Source organism: Schistocerca nitens, chromosome 2 (assembly GCF_023898315.1).
Source record: "Schistocerca nitens isolate TAMUIC-IGC-003100 chromosome 2, iqSchNite1.1, whole genome shotgun sequence".
In the NCBI taxonomy this organism is placed as follows: Eukaryota; Metazoa; Arthropoda; class Insecta; order Orthoptera; family Acrididae; genus Schistocerca; species Schistocerca nitens.
Window position 1 is genome coordinate 522,728,588 of NC_064615.1, and position 22,706 is coordinate 522,751,293.

The 22,706-nt window shown below is 36.4% G+C and overlaps 1 protein-coding gene across 4 annotated transcripts in view; it reads right to left on the bottom strand.

Moving 5' to 3' along the window:
- The window catches only part of LOC126236505 (pleckstrin homology-like domain family B member 1), a 1,102,343-nt gene that overhangs the window by 290,992 nt on the left and 788,645 nt on the right, over window positions 1-22,706 (bottom strand). For all 4 annotated transcript variants that reach the window (XM_049945868.1, XM_049945867.1, XM_049945865.1 and 1 more), the window contains 5 exons: window positions 9,970-10,092; window positions 9,559-9,710; window positions 5,885-6,366; window positions 3,875-4,100; window positions 557-708 (listed from right to left, as the gene is read on the bottom strand). In XM_049945868.1, coding sequence (XP_049801825.1) covers window positions 557-708; window positions 3,875-4,100; window positions 5,885-6,366; window positions 9,559-9,710; window positions 9,970-10,092 — 1,135 coding nt within the window. The remainder of the gene's footprint in view (window positions 1-556; window positions 709-3,874; window positions 4,101-5,884; window positions 6,367-9,558; window positions 9,711-9,969; window positions 10,093-22,706) is intronic.

The following is a 22,706-nucleotide window of genomic DNA, read 5'->3' on the forward strand; positions in this document are numbered from 1 at the left end:
ACTTAGCATCACACGTTCAGGCCTATGTTGAAACACAACTGAAATACAAACTGTTTATCATAATAATGTTTTTACGAGTCACTCATATACAAATGATAGTTAATGTAGCAGTTTGTGTAACACAAAGTGAATTGACACTATTTTTCTAATCACATTATGTAAAATTACCTTTGAATTTAGTTTACTCCTAACACAGTTATAGCATGTGATGTGTTTTACTGTAACGTTGCAATGACAACTATAGTAGTCTCCAAAATTTTCTCTATTATGTTGTCAGTAATGTATTATGATCAGTTATTTCTTTGTCTTCTTGTTAATAGCTGGTATAAAATATTTGAGAAAGTTCTGCACTACTTTGAGGCAGTCTTAGTTAGTCACTCAAGAATCATACATTAGTGAAGACGTATTCTGATGATAATAATTAAAAAATGCAATACAAATATATAATGAAATTATAAATTTGAGATTTTTGGACTTACTATCTTTTATAAACCTAACAGGTGTGATTAATTATTATTGTGTGTTTTATACACAGAAAAGACATTATTTTCAATACCGATTTTGCTGTAGCGTTGGTGTTGTAGGTAGCTTTGCTTGCCGCTCAGACTGTGCTTGACGTTCGTATTCAGCACACATGTTCAGAATTTCTTCCAGACGAGCACGCTCAGCTTTTTCTACTTCTTGTTCTCTCAGCCGCTCTTCTTGTGCCTAAGGAAAAAAATAATATTTCTATGAAGAATCCAGTAATTTTCATTGATCTTGCGTTTGAAAAGTGGAAGCTACTGAACACAGAAAAACAATAGCAACAAAATTACAAAGATCATTTAATTAGTTCCTCTTCAAAAATGTTCTCAAAACAGTCCATGCAAAAAAACACATTACCAGAGCCAGTAATGAAAAATTAACGCCCTGTGCAGTAGGTGGACAACATATATTGAGGGAGCTGTAACAGGACATTAATTTCCCTCATAAGTGTAAGCATGTAATGTTTGTACTAAAAATTACATTGTAGTTTATTCCAAATAATTTCTGTGTACTTTAGCTTTAGCTCTGTTAGAAAATTTTTTGTGAAATCTTATCAAGAAGCAATACTTTGCAGAAGATTGATAGTAGTGGAAGCAGTGAGTGACCCATAAAAAAGGCTGCATTCTGCTCCGGGAGACTGGAAGCCCTGAATTTTAAAACAGTTTCATGTCGTGGCTGGCAGCTCATAAAATCAGGAGCTGACCAACAGCCCTCATGAATGTAGGGGGAAAATTGTGTGCCCTCCAAGGGGGAGGTGCCTACAACTCGTGGTGTAGTAGTTAGCATCTCTACTGTTAGATAGCATGATCCAAGGTTCAATTACCAGCCAGGTGTATATTTTCTTCACTCAGGGACTCTCTCTCTCTCTCTCTCTCTCTCTCTCTCTCTCTCTCTCTCTCTCTCTCTGTGTGTGTGTGTGTGTGTGTGTGTGTGTGTGTGTGTGTGTGTGTGTGTGTTCTAATCATTTCATTTCATATCATCATCATCATTATCACAAGGACGCACAAATCATCAAATTAGTGTCAAACAGAAAGACTTGCACCAGGTGGTAAATTTTTTGGAACATTGTTCCAGGAAAAGCAGTGATCTGTATATTAGAATCTATTTTAATACACACCGTTGTGATCACATTCAATTTGTTTATTTTTATTTTTTGATGACCAGTTTTGATCTTATAAGAGATCATCATCAGATCTTACATTCCTCGATGACTGTAGGAACCATTGGCATGGAGCAGGTCCATCTGGGCAGGTGTTTTGCACACCTGCACAGATGGACTTGCCCCATATCAACATTTCCTATAGTGATCAAGGAATATAAGATGTGAAGATGATCCCTCAGGAGATCAAAGCTGCTCACCTAAGAATGAAAATAAACAACTTAAATGTGATTGGCACTTTATGCATTAAAGTATGTTACGTGTCTCCAGACCAATAATACAATATTATCATTTTATGAGAGGCAGAGGTTATGTTTCAAAGTAATTAACATGTTGGAAGTCAGGAGTTAGTAATCTTTCATGATAAACGAGGTTACTTTTGTAGTACAGAAACCCTACAGGTTTTCTGAAATGCTTTCCCCTGTAATAGAGTCAACTTTTGTTTAGTCACTTTCTAATTTTCTAGCTAAGTGTTGCAGTTTTGTGAGTGTGCATGTGCTTGGTAAGAAGAGGCCCATATTGCAATTTGGAGTCATTAGCCAGCTGGATGCTAGTATTTAATGAATGAGATGGTCTTTGCCAATTACACCAATAAATTCTGCGTGTTTCCTCATACACCTGAAGTGTGGCGGTTTTGTGTGACTTTTGCCCATTGATTCTCAACCAGTTCCTTGTTTTGTTTTTGTGAAGATTATCAGCACAAGTTGGTAGAAAGCAGCTGGAGATGGTATATGAATTGTTGGCAGTGTATATTTTCCAATCAAGTCATCAGATCTTCAAATCTTTCTGATATTGTCAAGTGGCTACATGGCATTAATCTTTGGTTTCAGGACATTGACAAATTTAACCCTGTCTTGTATCCCACAGCAAAGCTGGTGACCCTTACATAGGCTGGTCTTATTAATGTAGCAGTCCTAAAAATTACTCCAGGTCCACCAATAAACTTTTACGAGTAAATCTCAGGGTAGTATGTCATATAATTTGTTTTGTGTGCCACACACAAACTAAGAGAGTGTGGATTCTATCTACACATGTGCTTTGTGTGACACCACAGAAGCTTTGTGGATGAGATGAAAGGCAAGTTAAATGTTGAGAAAGTGCAGATAGGTAGATGGGTAAAAATTTATGTATGCAGATAGGTGAATAGAAAGAAAGACAAAAAAAGTGGTAGTGTTCATTGAATGAAAGTAAGAAGAAAGAGACATACTGCAGTCTGTGAGTTATCAATTTTAGTATGCGATGAAAAACTGAAGTTTTAAATTGTTACATCCAGTTAATGCAGTACGAGAAACACACATCCACACATTGGTATATTTAATATCTGTCAGAATGCAGTTTTGGTTTTGGGTGTAGCTGCATGTATAAATACCCTATCATAGTTTAGATAATGTATTTTTATTGTAATCACTAGTTTTAAATTGAATTAGGCCATCTTCAGACATACAATATGGAGAAGATGGAACTATCAACTGGTGCATGTTATCAGAAACATTGTGTCAGGCACTATGGCACAACTGAATGATTTCAATAACAAACACTAAAAATTTACTACTGTACTTTGAAATGTGAGTCTGAAGTATTAATGTGATTATCAACACATCTCATTACTTTCTGGACTAAAACTTTAGCTCACTAGCAGCATAAGAGTCCGTGACTGAATTGCCATGTTATTCACAAATAGTCTGAAAATCCTTTTGGAAGATCTCACTAGAGAAATTCGTGTCTAGTTGATATGTTACTAGCTGTACAAGACAATGTACTTGATTTTATGGAACAAAGTATACACTTTACCAAACTGTTCTAAAATCTGGAAAATGAGTATTCCCCTTGTACCTTATTTACCAACCATGGTAGAAGCAAGCAGTTTTGCAAGTTGCTTATAAAGTTGAGGAAGAAATTTTTGTTCAGGGCAGTAATTTATACATAAATTTTTTCTTAAACAAAGATTCTCAGATTGATTATTTACTCACCAAAAATAAACAAGTCACAAGAGTACCATCATTAATTTTCACTGTAATCTTTGTTGATTCTTGGCCACTACACTGCTGCAAGAATCTTGAATGACATTTTCGATACAAAAACACTTACTCTCAATAAATTCCATCATCAATATTGGTAACAACATGGAACAATATACTTCTACAGCTTCAACTTCCTTTAATACAATAAATTAAGGGAAACTTCTCAAACCTGCTTCCGTTTTATCTCCAGTTCTTCTTTGCGAGCATGGAGATCCTCAATGCTACAACTGGATCCAAAACTGGGGGTGGGGCTGTTCACACGATGCCTCATCATTTCATAGCTATTGCCACCAGCTGAAGAGGTACGTCGATGGCCGGATGACAAAGGACTAGTTGTAGATGCACGAGGTGGTGATGGTGTTACACTGCGGGGACTATGATATCCACCTTTGTACCTGTATTATTATGAGGAAGAGACACAAAGTCAGTGACAACACAATATTTCAACAGAACTGTCTGAATAAACATGAGCTCTGATGAAACAACTTATATGAAAGAACTGGCACTTCATATACAAGTAGGTATTCAGGAAATTTGAAGCACATGTACAAAATTTTGCTGTCTCTAACCATAACCTTATACAGCTATTTAATATTTTTTGGTGAACAGTGAAAAAGATAAAACGAGAAAGAAAGACAGAACACTTCACTGGGAAATGAGAAATCATTTAAAGACTTGTGTCCTAGTACTGTTCTTGTCTCTTTCGGTTATGATTAATGATAAGCAAAATGCCAGGAGAGGGAACAAGAAAAGGCTAAGAGTTTAACTAGGTAACATTTCACAGAGAAGAGGGAAATGTGTTAACTGGAGGGATTAGAATGAGTGGGCATTACAGCTGAGGTAGATGATTAGAAGAAAGGAAAAAAAAATCAATGCACAACTTTCACTTCTCGTAGCTTTCTACGGGTAACTTTCTCTTTCTTTTATGAAGTTAAATTTTAGTTTCATAAATATGCTTGTTAAAATACACAATGAAACTAAGATTGGAAAACATTCTAAGTGCAACTAACGAATATTTTTGTGTACTGAAATTCTGAGAGTAGTTGTGGCAAAAGGTGATAATATGTTTTACTATCAACCCAATAAAATAAAGTACAGGGTGTACATAAAGTCCGTGAAAACTTTCAATTATTTATTGCACTAGAACCGAACATTGTACAGATATCACACACAACATTTTGAAGAGAAACCCTGAAAGTCTTTTTTTCATATACACCACCACATTGTAGTTTGATAATTTGCTGTTAGTAGGCACTAGTTGCAAACATGGCGAGTTCAGGTGTGGAGCGAGCTTTCTGTGTGTTGGAGTTCGACAAAAACAAGTGTGCTACAGCTGTTCAACGTGTGTTTCGAACCAAGTGTGGTAAGAAGCAACCAACAAGGAAGGCCATTTACCACTGGTACAACAAATTTGTTAAAACGGGTTGCTTGTGCCCGGCAGAGAGAAGTGGACATCCCAGTGGAAGTGAAGTGAAGTGAAGTGAATGTGGAGCGCGTTTTATGAAATGGCCTCCCTGATCACCATATCAAACTCTGTCTGACTTTTTTCTGTGGGGGCACATTAAAGATCTGGTGTATGTACTACCAAGTGATGTAGCAGAGCTCCAGGAGACAATACAAGAAGTGACTGCCACGGTCAATGATGCCATGCTGGGATGGATGTGGCAAGAATTCGATTACCATATTGATGACTGCTGGGTCACTCATGGTTTGCATATCGAATTTTCATAAAACAAACTTACAGAGTTTCTCTTCAAAATGAAATATGTATTACATCTGTACAATGTTTAATCCTTGTGCAATAAATAACTGAAAGTGTTCCCGGACTTTATGTACACTCTGTACATTATAAATATCTATTTCATCTTTCCTTAAGCAGATTTTGGATTCCTCCATTCCTGTAGTCTGAGTGACTTGTGCATCTTGTCTAATGTATCCATCTTCCCTCCCTTAGCACTAATAGTTCTGAAAGCTAGAATTTGTTTATTACTTTTCAAAGCATTACTGGAAATACTGGAATTTTTCTTTCTGGAGTGAAATACTTGGCAGCCATTCTTTCTCTTTAATTTTATAGTTTTATCATATTTTCTGACAACTTTATTGAGTTCTGCAGATTAAAAGTAATATAATTTAGAGCATAGAATATGTAGTTTAACAACTGCAATACAGTTTTACTTACCATGGTAGTGGATTTCTATTGAAGGCTGGACTTGGTGTCGCAATGCTCCTGTGAGATTCTGCTTGAGGGTTTACATTTTCGTAGGCTGATGGGCTGCCCACATGGGGGCCAGCACCCGATCGAGGTGACCACGATGGCGTAGGGGTTGCACTTTGTGATCTTGAGCCTCCATTTATCATTGCTGTGGGAGTTCCACTATGTCCAGCTACTACATTGTTTGCTTGTATGTTACTAAATGCTGATGAATTGCCACTGTGAGTACTGTTGAAGGCACTGGGGTTACTGTAGTTAGGATTTGTTGGTGTAGCACTGCGAGATTTAACATTTGGTCCAAGCACTGCGGAGGCTGGTGAGTTGACTGTAACACTGTTCGGTGGGAAAACTTTTGGAGAAATGTGCTGGCTCTGCTGCAGACCTGATGCTGGTGAAGGTGGAGGTTTAGATGCACCATTAGCACGTGCTAGATATTCAAACTTGGAAACCTATTACAAAAATGATGCATTTGAAATTTGTCACTCAATGCACAATTTAAAGACAGAATAAAAGTCAGTAGAGGTACTTTTATCATAAATTAATACCTCTGTTAATTAATACCTAACACATCATGATGTCAAACAGATTGTAGATAGTAAGTTTACATATATGTTAACGAATCAAGGGATTAGTGAGAGGTACACTGAGAGTGAAGGAATGTGAGGGAATGTGGAGAAGCACACAGAGTAACAGAAATAAATAAGACTGGGAAATGTGCCAGAGAGGGAGATGTCATCCAGTAAAAAAGAAACTGGTGAAATGATAGCCTAGAGACAGAGAAAAAGGTGGAATGAAGTGGGAACAGGAAAGGGGGGAGGGGGTAGGCAGCAGGCAGGGATTAGAGGAGGTGGAGAGCACAGTGGGTACAGGAACAGAGGGCATGTTGCAGGGAGAGTTCCATCAGCACAGTTCCGAAAAGCTTGTGTTGTAATGGGAGGGGAGGGGACTCTGTGCACAGGGATGGAAACAGACAATGAGCAGGTTGTGTATGTGTGGGATTATGCTTGAGGGTTGGTACGTAGCATTGTGAGGAAAGTATTTCAAATGCATGATGAGAGTGAACTGAAGTGCTAACAGTGAACATGATTTGGTTTTTGCAGTCATGGAAAGCATGTCATGCAAAATGCAGCTTGCCCTTTTCTCACATGATATCCAGTGAACCATGGCTGAGGAACAACAAGCATATTCCATATACTTCCATTTCTAGAAAGCATTTGACATGGAGACCCAGTGCAGGCTGTCAACTTATGTCTGAGCACATAGATTATGTTCCCAGATATGTGAGTGACCGGAAGACTTTTTAAGTAACAGAGCTTTGTACGTCATCCACCATGGTGCATGTACATCAGAGAAAATGTGTCTTATGAAGTGTCCCAGGAAAGTGTAATAGGACCACTCTTATTTCCTATATACATAAATTATCTGATGGACAAAGTGAGCAACAATCTGCAGCTGTTTGCTAATGGTGCTGTGGTGTATGGCAAAGTACCATTGCTGAGTGACTGTAGGAGGATACAAGATGATTTAGACAAAATTTACATTTGGTGTGATGAATAGCAGCTTGCTCTAAATGTATAAAAATGTATATTGGTACAGATGAGTAGGGAAAAAAAAAAGATTCCTATTAGGTTCAAACACAGCATCAGTAGTGTGCTGCTTGACACAGTCACACTGCTTAAATAACTAGGTGTAACATTGCAAAATGATACAAAATGAAACAAGGAATTAAGGATGGAAGTAGGGAAGGCAAACAGTCAACTTCTGTTTATTGTGAGAATTTTAGGGAAGTGCAGCTCATCTGTAAAGGAGACCATGAGCATAACACTAGTGCAACCCATTCTTGTGTACTGTTCAAGTGTTTGGGAATGCCACCATGTTGTATTAAAAGAAGACATCAAAGCAATTCAGAGGCATGTTGCTACATTTGTTACCAGTACAGTCAATCAGTACACAAGTATTACGGAGATGCTTTGTGATGGCATCCGTGGAGAGAAGACCATGTTATTTTCTGAAAAACTGCTGTAAAAATTTAGATAACTGGCATTTGAACCTGACTGCAGAATGATTCTTCTGCTATCAATGTACATTTCACATAAGGACCACAAAGATAAGATGAGAGAAATTAGGGCTTGTGCTGAGACATATAGGTCGTCCTTTCCCCCTCACTATATTTGTGAGTGGAACAGTAAAGGAAATAACCAACAATGATACAATGTGCCCTCCACCATGCATCATACAGAGGCTTGCTGAGTATATATGTAGATGTAGATAGTATTGTTGAGTGATGTGAGAACTGCATTAGGTGTCTTTGAAGACAGGATATGAGACATGTTTTTGGACAAGGTAATTAGTTTTGTTACTCACTATGACCTGATTATGGAAGTATTTTTACATTAGTCCATATTTAGTATAGTCAAGTTGCTGCAAGAAGATATGTGACAGTTGAAGTGGGCTGGGCCCAGCAGCTTTGCGAGCCTACTGCCACCAGTCACGTCACGCAATTTTGTAAACATATCTGTGCCAATGGCTCAGTGTTGCCAAAGCTCTGTAGATGGCTATTTCTTTTGACTGCAGCCATTTGCACTTCATACCTGAAAGCCAGCAACAGGGCTGCCAGCTGTAAGGGCTCAACTTACACCAACCTGACTATAGATAGTTTAAGAAACAATCCACGGCACAATTTTCAGTTTTGACACTTGCATGTCAAATGACTTGTTACTTCATCCTCTATCTTAGGCATCATATAGAAGGGGTACATGGTTGGTACACCACTTTATAAGCCATTAATGTTGGCTATTGAAATAAGCACAACTAGTTTAAAGAGTTGCTTAGATTTGATCATGAGACTGAGTGCAATGTTTTGCATATGATTCTTTTAATGTGTGGAGATCAAACACGTGTTCTCTGTACAGCAGCCTGATATACTGACTTTTCAGCTAGGAAGGATTCTGACTTTTTAGCTAAGGAGGCACACACTTGAATATCTCAAAGTGTAAAAAGTGAGATGGGTACATAGTTCTTGATAAGCAACGCTGTACCATTTCAAAATAATGATCAATCTTTGATATATAGGTCTTACATCTCCAACTGTTGGGGAGAGGAAGTAATATATTCAGGAAATATTTAGAAAATGAATAGTGATTTACAGGAAAGCTGGGAGGAACTGCAAGTGTTGCACAACATTATCAGCTAATCTATAAATCAGATTTATGAAATGAACTTAGCATCTTAATTCATGTGCAACACACTATCACTGTGTCTCCCTTCATTTTATTTGGAACTGAGATATTGCTGATCTCATTTTGAGTGATTTAGAATTTGGATCACAGAACACTTTATCACAGAATGCTGTATTCTTAAACATCTATGATTATAGATAGATTAGGAGTATACCAACAATCCATTAATCTTTATCACATTAAAAAGAAGGCCATGTTATAAGAATCAAGAGCACAAGCATGTTATTAAGTTGAAAGCTTTAATTGCACAAGCAAAATTAGAAATACTTTGTGCATGTATGTTATTGAAATAACTACGATTAAAATATCCAGTTTATGAAGCTGTGTTTGAATCACTTATACATCTACTATAAAACATTGTATGATACCTTATTAAATAATTAATACAGTGACTTGACTTACTTTTCCTAAAACACAGCAGTCTTCACTTGTGCAGCTGCTGCTGTTGCTTACATCACCCCAGCTGTCACGAGGTGATCTCCGAGGAGCTACAGGAGGTTTCTTGTCAAACTGCATCTGTTGACTGTGTTGATTGCTGTCATCAGTATCAGTCCCTGAAACAAATCATAAGGCAGGTCTTTCTTAGTATCTTATTTACTACCAATATGACTATCTGTGAGTGTACTTTGAATATGGAAAATAGTAAAGGTGTGAAAACCATAGTCAGATCATTTCACATTTAAAAGTCTGTCACATGTAGTAACAGGTTCATTTTTTGGCAAGAAAGAGCTCACATGCCAACATAATCAATTGTAACAAGATATCCGAGATATTAAAGAACTACTGAAGAGTACTGTTGTTACCCTTACTCACCTGACAGAAAACTGAGTGGCACCATTGAAATTCTTGTGTTTGGCAAGATGCTCTTCATCAGGCGTGCTTCAGCAGGATGGTTGAAGCGCAAGTAGTTTGATCTACCAATGCAAATCATTGAACCTGTAAAACAAAGTGATCTGACTATTCTGTGTTTACCTTCTGTGCTCAGACTCATCATTTGAAGCTATTTTATTTTATAAAGACCTAAATTATGTTCTTCATATAATTCCATATGGGGTGCAGTTGTCTCTCAGTAAAATGTCAGTATAAAAATAGGTTTCTTCTCTTCATCTTCATCTATTCTTCCCATTTTCATTCATTTGTAATGTTCTATAGGTTCCATGAAGGAGGAGAACCTTCAAGGTTGTCAAATGAATCAAGGTATTCACTAACAAAATTCAAGCAACTCTTAGGAGGTTTATTAAGAACAAACTACCACTATGCGTCTTAATACTATGCGTGTGTCTACAAATTAAATTAACCTAATAAACTGGAAGGTAAGATGCTACACTGAACAAAGAATCTCTTTCTTTAGTTATATTAAATAGCTGCCATATATCATTTGTTAATTGTTTACTGTTCACCCAGTTTCACTAGTGTTTTTGAAAGAAAATAGTTAATGCATCTCTAACTGATATCTTGAGAACTAGGTGACTTTTATACATAAGGTTATCTATAACAAGAATAATGTTTTTCTATTGTTCTTAAATCTGTAAATCCAAGGCACTAAAATGAATAGAATATTATTTAAAATGAGAGAACAGAGTTAACAGAGCACATGCAGGAGAGGACTGAGTAACAGATTGTAGAAATTTATTTTGAATGGTTCCATATGCAAGGTATCAGCTGTTTTAGATTTTGATATTTCTGAATAGTGAGTATTGAGTAATGTTAGTTACTTTGATATAATAATAATAATAATAATAATAATAATAATAATAATAATAATAATAATAATTCCCGTGGAGGCCCGGGAAAAGAATAGGCCTCCGGTATGTTCTGCCAGTCGTAAAAGGCGACGAAAAGAACAAACCACTAATAGGGCTAACCCCCCTTTTAGTGTGATTACTTGGTTCAGGACAGAACTAAAGAAGCCTCGGACAAGCGCCGTCATGGTCGGGGACGACGCTTGAACCCTATGCCCGCCCACAATGGTAACGACACTGCTAGCCAACTAGAAAATGATTCAAATCCAAATAGAGGTGTTTTGCAGGATATGCTTCCTGCAACCACCCTAGAAGGAAAACAAAGACAGAGGATGAGATGGTCAGATGAAGTTAATCGACACCTCATGTTCTGTTATTACCAAGCAACAAACCTAGGAACCAACACAACTGGATACAGATCACAAGTATACACAACATTTATTACCAGATACCCACAATTAAAATTTTTAACAGAACAACGACTAGCTGATCAGATCCGTGTAATAATCAAAAATAACAGGATACCCCAGTCAGAATTAGAAAACATCAAACAACAAGTACAACAAATACTAGAACAAAATAATGTCCAATCAGAAGAAGAAGAAAATACAGTAATGGACTCAAACATCCCAGAGCAAACAAACAAAGAACAACACACATCAATTAAACAATCAGAGGAAAACGACATCTTAAGACAGCCACCAGAACAAGCACAAATAGAACACGAAGTGACACACATGTTAGATATAGAAGAGAAATTTCAGCTGACATATATAGAATACAAAGACACAAATACAGACATTAGACCATTCTTGCATAGCCCACCAAATAACCCACAAGTCGAAACAACAATAACAACTATCAACACAATCATACACAACAAAATAAATGAAAATACAACAATGGAAGAGTTACAACTACTGGTTTATGTAGGAGCACTCACTACAGTAAATATACACACTAGGCAGAGATCAGAACCAACCAACACACAGAAGAAACACACAAAACCAGCATGGCAACACAGGCTACAGATCAGAATAGAAAAACTGAGAAAAGACATCGGACAGCTAACACAATTTATAAGAAATGAAATATCAGACAAAAAACGAAAACGGTTAGGTAAAATCTCACAACAAGAAGCAATAGAGCAATTAGATGAAAAGAAGCAGAAATTACAAGCTTTGGCCAAACGATTTAGAAGATACAAAAAAAGTGAAAATAGAAGGAAACAAAACCAAACATTCAACACAAACCAAAAGAAATTTTACCAGACAATAGATAACACACACATTAAAATAGGCAATCCACCAAACATAACAGACATGGAACACTTCTGGAGCAACATATGGTCAAACCCGGTACAACATAACAGGCATGCACGGTGGATACAAGCAGAAACAGACTCATACAAGATGATACCACAAATGCCTGACGTGATAATTTTGCAACATGAAGTCACCCGAGCAATTAATTCTACGCACAATTGGAAAGCCCCTGGAAATGATAAAATAGCAAATTTCTGGCTAAAGAAGTTCACCTCAACACATTCACATCTAACTAAATTATTTAACAGTTACATTGCAGACCCATACACATTCCCTGATACACTTACACATGGAATAACCTATCTGAAACCTAAAGATCAAGCAGACACAGCAAACCCAGCTAAATATCGTCCCATAACATGCCTACCAACAATCTATAAAATATTAACTTCAGTCATTACACAGAAATTAATGACACAAACAACACAGAACAAAATTATAAATGAAGAACAAAAAGGCTGTTGCAAAGGAGCACGAGGATGTAAAGAGCAACTGATAATAGATGCAGAGGTGACATATCAAGCTAAAACCAAACAAAGGTCACTACACTACGCATACATTGATTACCAAAAAGCTTTTGATAGTGTACCCCACTCATGGTTACTACAGATACTGGAAATATACAAAGTAGATCCTAAATTGATACAGTTCCTAAACATAGTAATGAAAAACTGGAAAACCACACTTAATATCCAAACAAACTCTAATAATATCACATCACAGCCAATACAGATTAAGCGTGGAATATACCAAGGAGACTCATTAAGTCCTTTCTGGTTCTGCCTTGCTCTGAACCCACTATCCAACATGCTAAATAATACAAATTATGGATACAATATTACTGGAACATACCCACACAAAATCACACATTTGCTATACATGGATGATCTAAAACTACTGGCAGCAACCAATCAACAACTCAACCAATTACTAAAGATAACAGAAGTATTCAGCAATGATATAAATATGGCTTTTGGAACAGACAAATGTAAGAAAAATAGCATAGTCAAGGGAAAACACACTAAACAAGAAGATTACATATTGGTTAACCACAGCGACTGCATAGAAGCGATGGAAAAAACAGATATCTATAAATATCTAGGATACAGACAAAAAATAGGAATAGATAATACAAATATTAAAGAAGAACTAAAAGAAAAATATAGACAAAGACTAACAAAAATACTGAAAACAGAATTGACAGCAAGAAACAAGACAAAAGCTATAAATACTTATGCCATACCAGTATTGACCTACTCATTTGGAGTAGTGAAATGGAGTAACACAGACCTAGAAGCACTCAATACACTTACACGATCACAATGCCACAAATATAGAATACATCACATACATTCAGCAACAGAAAGATTCACATTAAGCAGAAAGGAAGGAGGAAGGGGATTTATCGACATAAAAAACCTACACTATGGACAGGTAGACAATTTAAGAAAATTCTTTCTAGAACGAGCAGAAACTAGCAAAATACACAAGGCAATCACTCATATAAATACATCGGCTACACCACTGCAACTTCATAACCACTTCTACAACCCTTTAGATCACATAACATCAACAAATACGAAGAAAGTAAATTGGAAAAAGAAAACACTACATGGCAAGCACCCGTATCATCTAACACAGCCACACATCGATCAAGACGCATCCAACACATGGCTAAGAAAAGGCAATATATACAGTGAGACAGAAGGATTCATGATTGCGATACAGGATCAAACAATAAACACCAGGTATTACAGCAAGCATATTATTAAAGATCCCAATACCACAACAGATAAATGCAGACTTTGTAAACAACAAATAGAAACAGTAGATCACATCACAAGCGGATGTACAATACTAGCAAATACAGAATACCCCAGAAGACATGACAATGTCGCAAAAATAATACATCAACAGCTTGCCTTACAACATAAACTTATAAAACAACACGTTCCTACATACAAGTATGCACCACAAAATGTACTGGAGAATGATGAATACAAATTATACTGGAACAGAACCATTATAACAGATAAAACAACGCCACATAACAAACCTGACATCATACTCACCAATAAAAAGAAGAAATTAACACAATTAATCGAAATATCCATACCCAATACAACAAATATACAAAAGAAAACAGGAGAAAAAATTGAAAAATACATCCAACTGGCTGAGGAAGTCAAAGACATGTGGCATCAGGATAAAGTTGACATCATACCAATTATACTATCAACTACAGGAGTCATACCACACAATATCCACCAATACATCAATGCAATACAGCTACATCCAAACATATATATACAATTACAGAAATCCGTAATTATTGATACATGTTCAATTACCCGAAAGTTCCTAAATGCAATATAACATGTACCGTACAGCAGAAAGGAAGTGACGCTTGATAAAGGTCCGCGTCACTCCATTCTTAACCAGACTTCTAAAAAGTCTGAGAAAGTAATCAAATAATAATAATAAACCCCGTGGAGCCCCGGGAAAAGAATAGGCCTCCGGTATGTTCTGCCAGTCGTAAAAGGCAACGAAAAGAACAAACCACTAATAGGGCTAACCCCCCTTTTAGTGTGATTAGTTGGTTCAGGACAGAACTAAAGAAGCCTCATGGTCGGGGATGACGCTTGAACCCTATGCCCGCCCACAATGGTAACGACACTGCTAGCCAACTGGAAAATGATTTAAATCCAAATAGAGGTGTTTTGCAGGATATGCTTCCTGCAACCACCCTAGAAGGAAAACAAAGACACAGGATGAGATGGTCGGATGAAGTTAATCGACACCTCATGTTCTGTTATTACCAAGCGACAAACCTAGGAACCAACACAACTGGATACAGATCACAAGTATACACAACATTTATTTCCAGATACCCACAATTAAAATTTTTAACAGAACAATGACTAGCTGATCAGATCCATGTAATAATCAAAAACAACAGGATACCCCAGTCAGAATTAGAAAACATCAAACAACAAGTTCAACAAATACTGGAACAAAATAATGTGCGATCAGAAGAAGAAGAAAATACAGTAATGGACTCAAACATCCCAGAGCAAACAAACAAAGAACAACATGCACCAATTAAACAATCAGAGGAAAACGAAATCTTAAGACAGCCACCAGAACAAGCACAAATAGAACACGAAGTGACACACACGTTAGATATAGAAGAAAAATTTCAGCTGACATATATAGAATACAAAGACACAAATACAGACATAAGACCATTCTTGCTTAGACCACCAAATAACCCACAAGTCGAAACAACAATAAAAACTATCAACACAATCATACACAACAAAATAAATGAAAACACAACTATTGAAGAGTTACAACTACTGGTTTATATAGGAGCACTCACTACACTAAATATACACACTAGACAGAGATCAGAACCAACCAACACACAGAAGAAACCCACAAAACCAGCATGGCAACACAGGCTACAGATCAGAATAGAAAAACTGAGAAAAGACATCGGACAGCTAACACAATTTATAAGAAATGAAATCTCGGAAAAAAAACGAAAAAGGTTAGGTAAAATCTCACTACAAGAAGCGACAGAGCAATTAGACGAAAAGAAGCAGAAATTACAAGCATTAGCCAAACGACTCAGAAGATACAAAGAAAGTGAAAATAGAAGGAAACAAAACCAAACATTCAACACAAACCAAAAGAGATTTTACCAGACAATAGATAACACCACCAAACATAAGACATGGAACACTTCTGGAGCAACATATGGTCAAACCCGGTACAACATAACAGGCATGCACGGTGGATACAAGCAGAAACAGACACATACAAGATGATACCACAAATGCCTGAAGTGATAATTTTGCAACATGAAGTCACCCAAACAATTAATTCTACTCACAATTGGAAAGCCCCTGGAAAAGATAAAATAGCAAATTTCTGGCTAAAGAAGTTCACCTCAACACGTTCACATCTACCTAAATTATTTAACAGTTACATTGCAGACCCATACACATTCCCTGATACACTTACACAAGGAATAACTTATCTGAAACCTAAAGATCAAGCAGACACAGCAAACCCAGCTAAATATCGCCCCATAACATGCCTACCAACAATATACAAAATACTAACTTCAGTCATTACACAGAAATTAATGACACATACAACACAGAACAAAATTATAAATGAAGAACAAAAAGGCTGTTGCAAAGGAGCACGAGGATGTAAAGAGCAACTGATAATAGATGCAGAGGTGACATATCAAGCTAAAACTAAACAAAGGTCGCTACACTACGCATACATTGATTACCGAAAAGCTTTTGATAGTGTACCCCACTCATGGGTACTACAAATATTGGAAATATATAAAGTAGATCCTAAATTGACACAGTTCCTAAACATAGTAATGAAAAATTGGAAAACCACACTTAATATCCAAACAGATTCAAATAATATCACATCACAGCCAATACAGATTAAGCGTGGAATATACCAAGGAGACTCATTAAGTCCTTTCTGGTTCTGCCTTGCTCTGAACCCACTATCCAACATGCTAAATAATACAAATTATGGATACAATATTACTGGAACATACCCACACAAAATCACACATTTGCTATACATGGATGATCTAAAACTACTGGCAGCAACAAATCAACAACTCAACCAATTACTAAAGATAACACAAGTATTCAGCAATGATATAAAAATGACTTTTGGAACAGACAAATGTAAGAAAAATAGCATTGTCAAGGGAAAACACACTAAACAAGAAGATTACATATTGGATAACCACAGCGACTGCATAAAAGCGATGGAAAAAACAGATGCCTATAAATATCTAGGATACAGACAAAAAATAGGAATAGATAATACAAATATTAAAGAAGAAAAAAAGCAAAATATAGACAAAGACTAACAAAAATACTGAAAACAGAATTGACAGCAAGAAACAAGACAAAAGCTATAAATACCTATGCTATACCAATATTGACCTACTCCTTTGGAGTAGTGAAATGGAGTAACACAGACCTAGAAGCACTCAATACACTTACACGACACAATGCCACAAATGTAGAATACATCACATACATTCAGCAACAGAAACATTCACATTAAGCAGAAAGGAAGGAGGAAGGGGATTTATCGACATAAAAAACCTACATTATGGACAGGTAGACTCATATAAATACATCGGCTACACCATTGCAATTTCATAACCACTTCTACAACCATTTAGATCACATAACATCAACAGATACGAAGAAAGTAAATTGGAAAAAGAAAACACTACATGGCAAGCACCTGTATCATCTAACACAGCCACACACTGATCAAGACGCATCCAACACATGGCTAAGAAAAGGCAATATATACAGTGAGACGGAAGGATTCATGATTGCAATACTGGATCAAACAATAAACACCGGATGTGACAGCAAGCATATTATTAAAGATCCCAATACCACAACAGATAAAAGCAGACTTTGCAAACACAAATAGAAACAATAGATCACATCACAAGCGGATGTACAATACTAGCAAATACAGAATACCGCAGAAGACATGAAAATGTAGCAAAAATAATACATCAACAGCTTGCCATACAACATAAACTAATAAAACAACACATTCCCACATACAAGTATGCACCACAAAATGTACTGGAGAATGATGAATACAAATTATACTGGAACAGAACCATTATAACAGATAAAACAACGCCACATAACAAACCTGACATCATACTCACCAATAAAAAGAAGAAATTAACACAACTAATCGAAATATCCATACTCAATACAGCAAATATACAGAAGAAAACAGGAGAAAAAATTGAAAAATACATTCAACTGGCTGAGGAAGTTAAAGACAAGTGGCATCAGGATAAAGTTGACATCATACCAATTATTGTATCAACTACAGGAGTCATACCACACAATATCCACCAGTACATCAACGCAATACAGCTACATCCAAACGTATATATACAACTACAGAAATCTGTAATTATTGATACATGTTCAATTACCCGAAAGTTCGTAAATGCAATGTAACATATACCGTACAGTTAAAAGGAAGTCACGCTTGATCAAGGTCCGTGTCACTTTAATAATAATAATAATAATAATAATAATAATAATAATAATAATAATAATTCCCGCGGAGGCCCGGGAAAAGAATAGGCCTCCGGTATGTTCTGCCAGTCGTAAAAGGCGACGAAAAGAACAAACCACTAATAGGGCTAACCCCCCTTTTAGTGTGATTAGTTGGTTCAGGACAGAACTAAAGAAGCCTCGGACAAGCGCCGTCATGGTCGGGGACGACGCTTGAACCCTATGCCCGCCCACAATGGTAACGACACTGCTAGCCAACTGGAAAATGATTTAAATCCAAATAGAGGTGTTTTGCAGGATATGCTTCCTGCAACCACCCTAGAAGGAAAACAAAGACAGAGGATGAGATGGTCAGATGAAGTTAATCGACACCTCATGTTCTGTTATTACCAAGCAACAAACCTAGGAACCAACACAACTGGATACAGATCACAAGTATACACAACATTTATTACCAGATACCCACAATTAAAATTTTTAACAGAACAACGACTAGCTGATCAGATCCGTGTAATAATCAAAAATAACAGGATACCCCAGTCAGATTTAGAAAACATCAAACAAGAAGTACAACAAATACTGGAACAAAATAATGTGCAATCAGAAGAAGAAGAAAATACAGTAATGGACTCAAACATCCCAGAGCAAACAAACAAAGAACAACATGCACCAATTAAACAATCAGAGGAAAACGAAATCTTAAGACAGCCACCAGAACAAGCACAAATAGAACACGAAGTGACACACACGTTAGATATAGAAGAAAAATTTCAGCTGACATATATAGAATACAAAGACACAAATACAGACATAAGACCATTCTTGCTTAGACCACCAAATAACCCACAAGTCGAAACAACAATAAAAACTATCAACACAATCATACACAACAAAATAAATGAAAACACAACTATTGAAGAGTTACAACTACTGGTTTATATAGGAGCACTCACTACACTAAATATACACACTAGACAGAGATCAGAACCAACCAACACACAGAAGAAACCCACAAAACCAGCATGGCAACACAGGCTACAGATCAGAATAGAAAAACTGAGAAAAGACATCGGACAGCTAACACAATTTATAAGAAATGAAATCTCGGAAAAAAAACGAAAAAGGTTAGGTAAAATCTCACAACAAGAAGCGACAGAGCAATTAGACGAAAAGAAGCAGAAATTACAAGCATTAGCCAAACGACTCAGAAGATACAAAAAAAGTGAAAATAGAAGGAAACAAAACCAAACATTCAACACAAACCAAAAGAAATTTTACCAGACAATAGATAACACACACATTAAAATAAACAATCCACCAAACATAACAGACATGGAACACTTCTGGAGCAACATATGGTCAAACCCGGTACAACATAACAGGCATGCACGGTGGATACAAACAGAAACAGACACATACAAGATGATACCACAAATGCCTGAAGTGATAATTTTGCAACATGAAGTCACCCAAGCAATTAATTCTACTCACAATTGGAAAGCCCCTGGAAATGATAAAATAGCAAATTTCTGGTTAAAGAAGTTCACCTCAACACATTCACATCTAACTAAATTATTTAACAGTTACATTGCAGACCCATACACATTCCCTGATACACTTACACATGGAATAACTTATCTGAAACCTAAAGATCAAGCAGACACAGCAAACCCAGCTAAATATCGCCCCATAACATGCCTACCAACAATATACAAAATATTAACTTCAATCATTAAACAGAAATTAATGACACATACAACACAGAACAAAATTATAAATGAAGAACAAAAAGGCTGTTGCAAAGGAGCACGAGGATGTAAAGAGCAACTGATAATAGATGCAGAGGTGACATATCAAGCTAAAACTAAACAAAGGTCGCTACACTACGCATACATTGATTACCAAAAAGCTTTTGATAGTGTACCCCACTCATGGTTACTACAGATATTGGAAATATACAAAATAGATCCTAAATTGATACAGTTCCTAAACATAGTAATGAAAAATTGGAAAACCACACTTAATATCCAAACAAATTCAAATAATATCACATCACAGCCAATACAGATTAAGCGTGGAATATACCAAGGAGACTCATTAAGTCCTTTCTGGTTCTGCCTTGCTCTGAACCCACTATCCAACATGCTAAATAATACAAATTATGGATACAATATTACTGGAACATACCCACACAAAATCACACATTTGCTATACATGGATGATCTAAAACTACTGGCAGCAACCAATCAACAACTCAACCAATTACTAAAGATAACACAAGTATTCAGCAATGATATAAGTATGGCTTCAGACAAATGTAAGAAAAATAGCATAGTCAAGGGAAAACACACTAAACAAGAAGATTACATATTGGATAACCACAGCGACTGCATAGAAGCGATGGAAAAAACGGATGCCTATAAATATCTAGGATACAGACAAAAAATAGGAATAGATAATACAAATATTAAAGAAGAGCTAAAAGAAAAATATAGACAAAGACTAACAAAAATACTGAAAACAGAATTGACAGCAAGAAACAATACAAAAGCTATAAATACATATGCCATACCAATATTGACCTACTCATTTGGAGTAGTGAAATGCAGTAACACAGACCTAGAAGCACTCAATACACTTACACGATCACAATGCCATAAATATAGAATACATCACATACATTCAGCAACAGAAAGATTCACATTAAGCAGAAAGGAAGGAGGAAGGGGATTTATCGATATAAAAAACCTACATTATGGACAGGTAGACAATTTAAGAAAATTCTTTATAGAACGAGCAGAAACTAGCAAAATACACAAAGCAATCACTCATATAAATACATCGGCTACACCACTACAATTTCATAACCACCTCTACAACCCTTTAGACCACATAACATCAACAGATACGAAGAAAGTAAATTGGAAAAAGAAAACACTTCATGGCAAGCACCCGTATCATCTAACACAGCCACACATCAATCAAGACGCATCCAACACATGGCTGCGAAAAGGCAATATATACAGTGAGACAGAAGGATTCATGATTGCAATACAGGATCAAACAATAAACACCAGGTATTACAGCAAGCATATTATTAAAGATCCCAATACCACAACAGATAAATGCAGACTTTGTAAACAACAAATAGAAACAGTAGATCACATCACAAGCGGATGTACAATACTAGCAAATACAGAATACCCCAGAAGACATGACAATGTCGCAAAAATAATACATCAACAGCTTGCCTTACAACATAAACTTTTAAAACAACAAGTTCCTACATACAAGTATGCACCACAAAATGTACTGGAGAATGATGAATACAAATTATACTGGAACAGAACCATTATAACAGATAAAACAACGCCACATAACAAACCTGACATCATACTCACCAATAAAAAGAAGAAATTAACACAACTAATCGAAATATCCATACTCAATACAGCAAATATACAAAAGAAAACAGGAGAAAAAATTGAAAAATACATCCAACTGGCTGAGGAAGTCAAAGACATGTGGCATCAGGATAAAGTTGACATCATACCAATTATACTATCAACTACAGGAGTCATACCACACAATATCCACCAGTACATCAGTGCAATACAGCTACATCCAAACATATATATACAACTACAGAAATCCGTAATTATTGATACATGTTCAATTACCCGAAAGTTCCTAAATGCAATATAACACATACCGTACAGTTAATAGGAAGTGACGCTTGATCAAGGTCCGCGTCACTTTCCATTCTCAACCAGACTTAACGTCTGAGAAAGTAAAGAAATAATAATAATAATAATAATCATCATCATCATCATCATCCAGTGGGCAGTTGAAACATTTCACCCACTCAGTCCAGATCTACTTAAAATAGCAGGAGAAGGTTTAATTAGATTCTTGTGTAGACTGTTTAGGGTCTGCCTAGCAGCAGGAAACATTACTAATTCTTGTAGAACAGAGAGGGTTGTTTTCATTCTGATGCCAGGGAAAACTGATGATACCAGTGCTCCTTTAATCAAAAGACATTTTAAAAATATGTTGATGTGGATGGCAGAGAGAAAGAGGTTAACTGTGGTTCCTTTACATGTAAACAATCTCACATATCAACCAGACAAATCATGTGGAAAGTACTTCAACTTGTTGGGAAGGTGGAGAAATCTCTACATGTTCTGGAAATTGCTCTCTGCATCATTCTGGATATTGAGGGGGCTTTTAGCAATATGAACTTCGAATCCATGATTGGAGTTGCAGAAGAGCATAACACTGAGACCACCATATGCAAGTGGACTAAGACCATGCTAAGTAGAAGATAGGTAGAAGCCATTATGATGAATGGCAAAGTCATCGACACC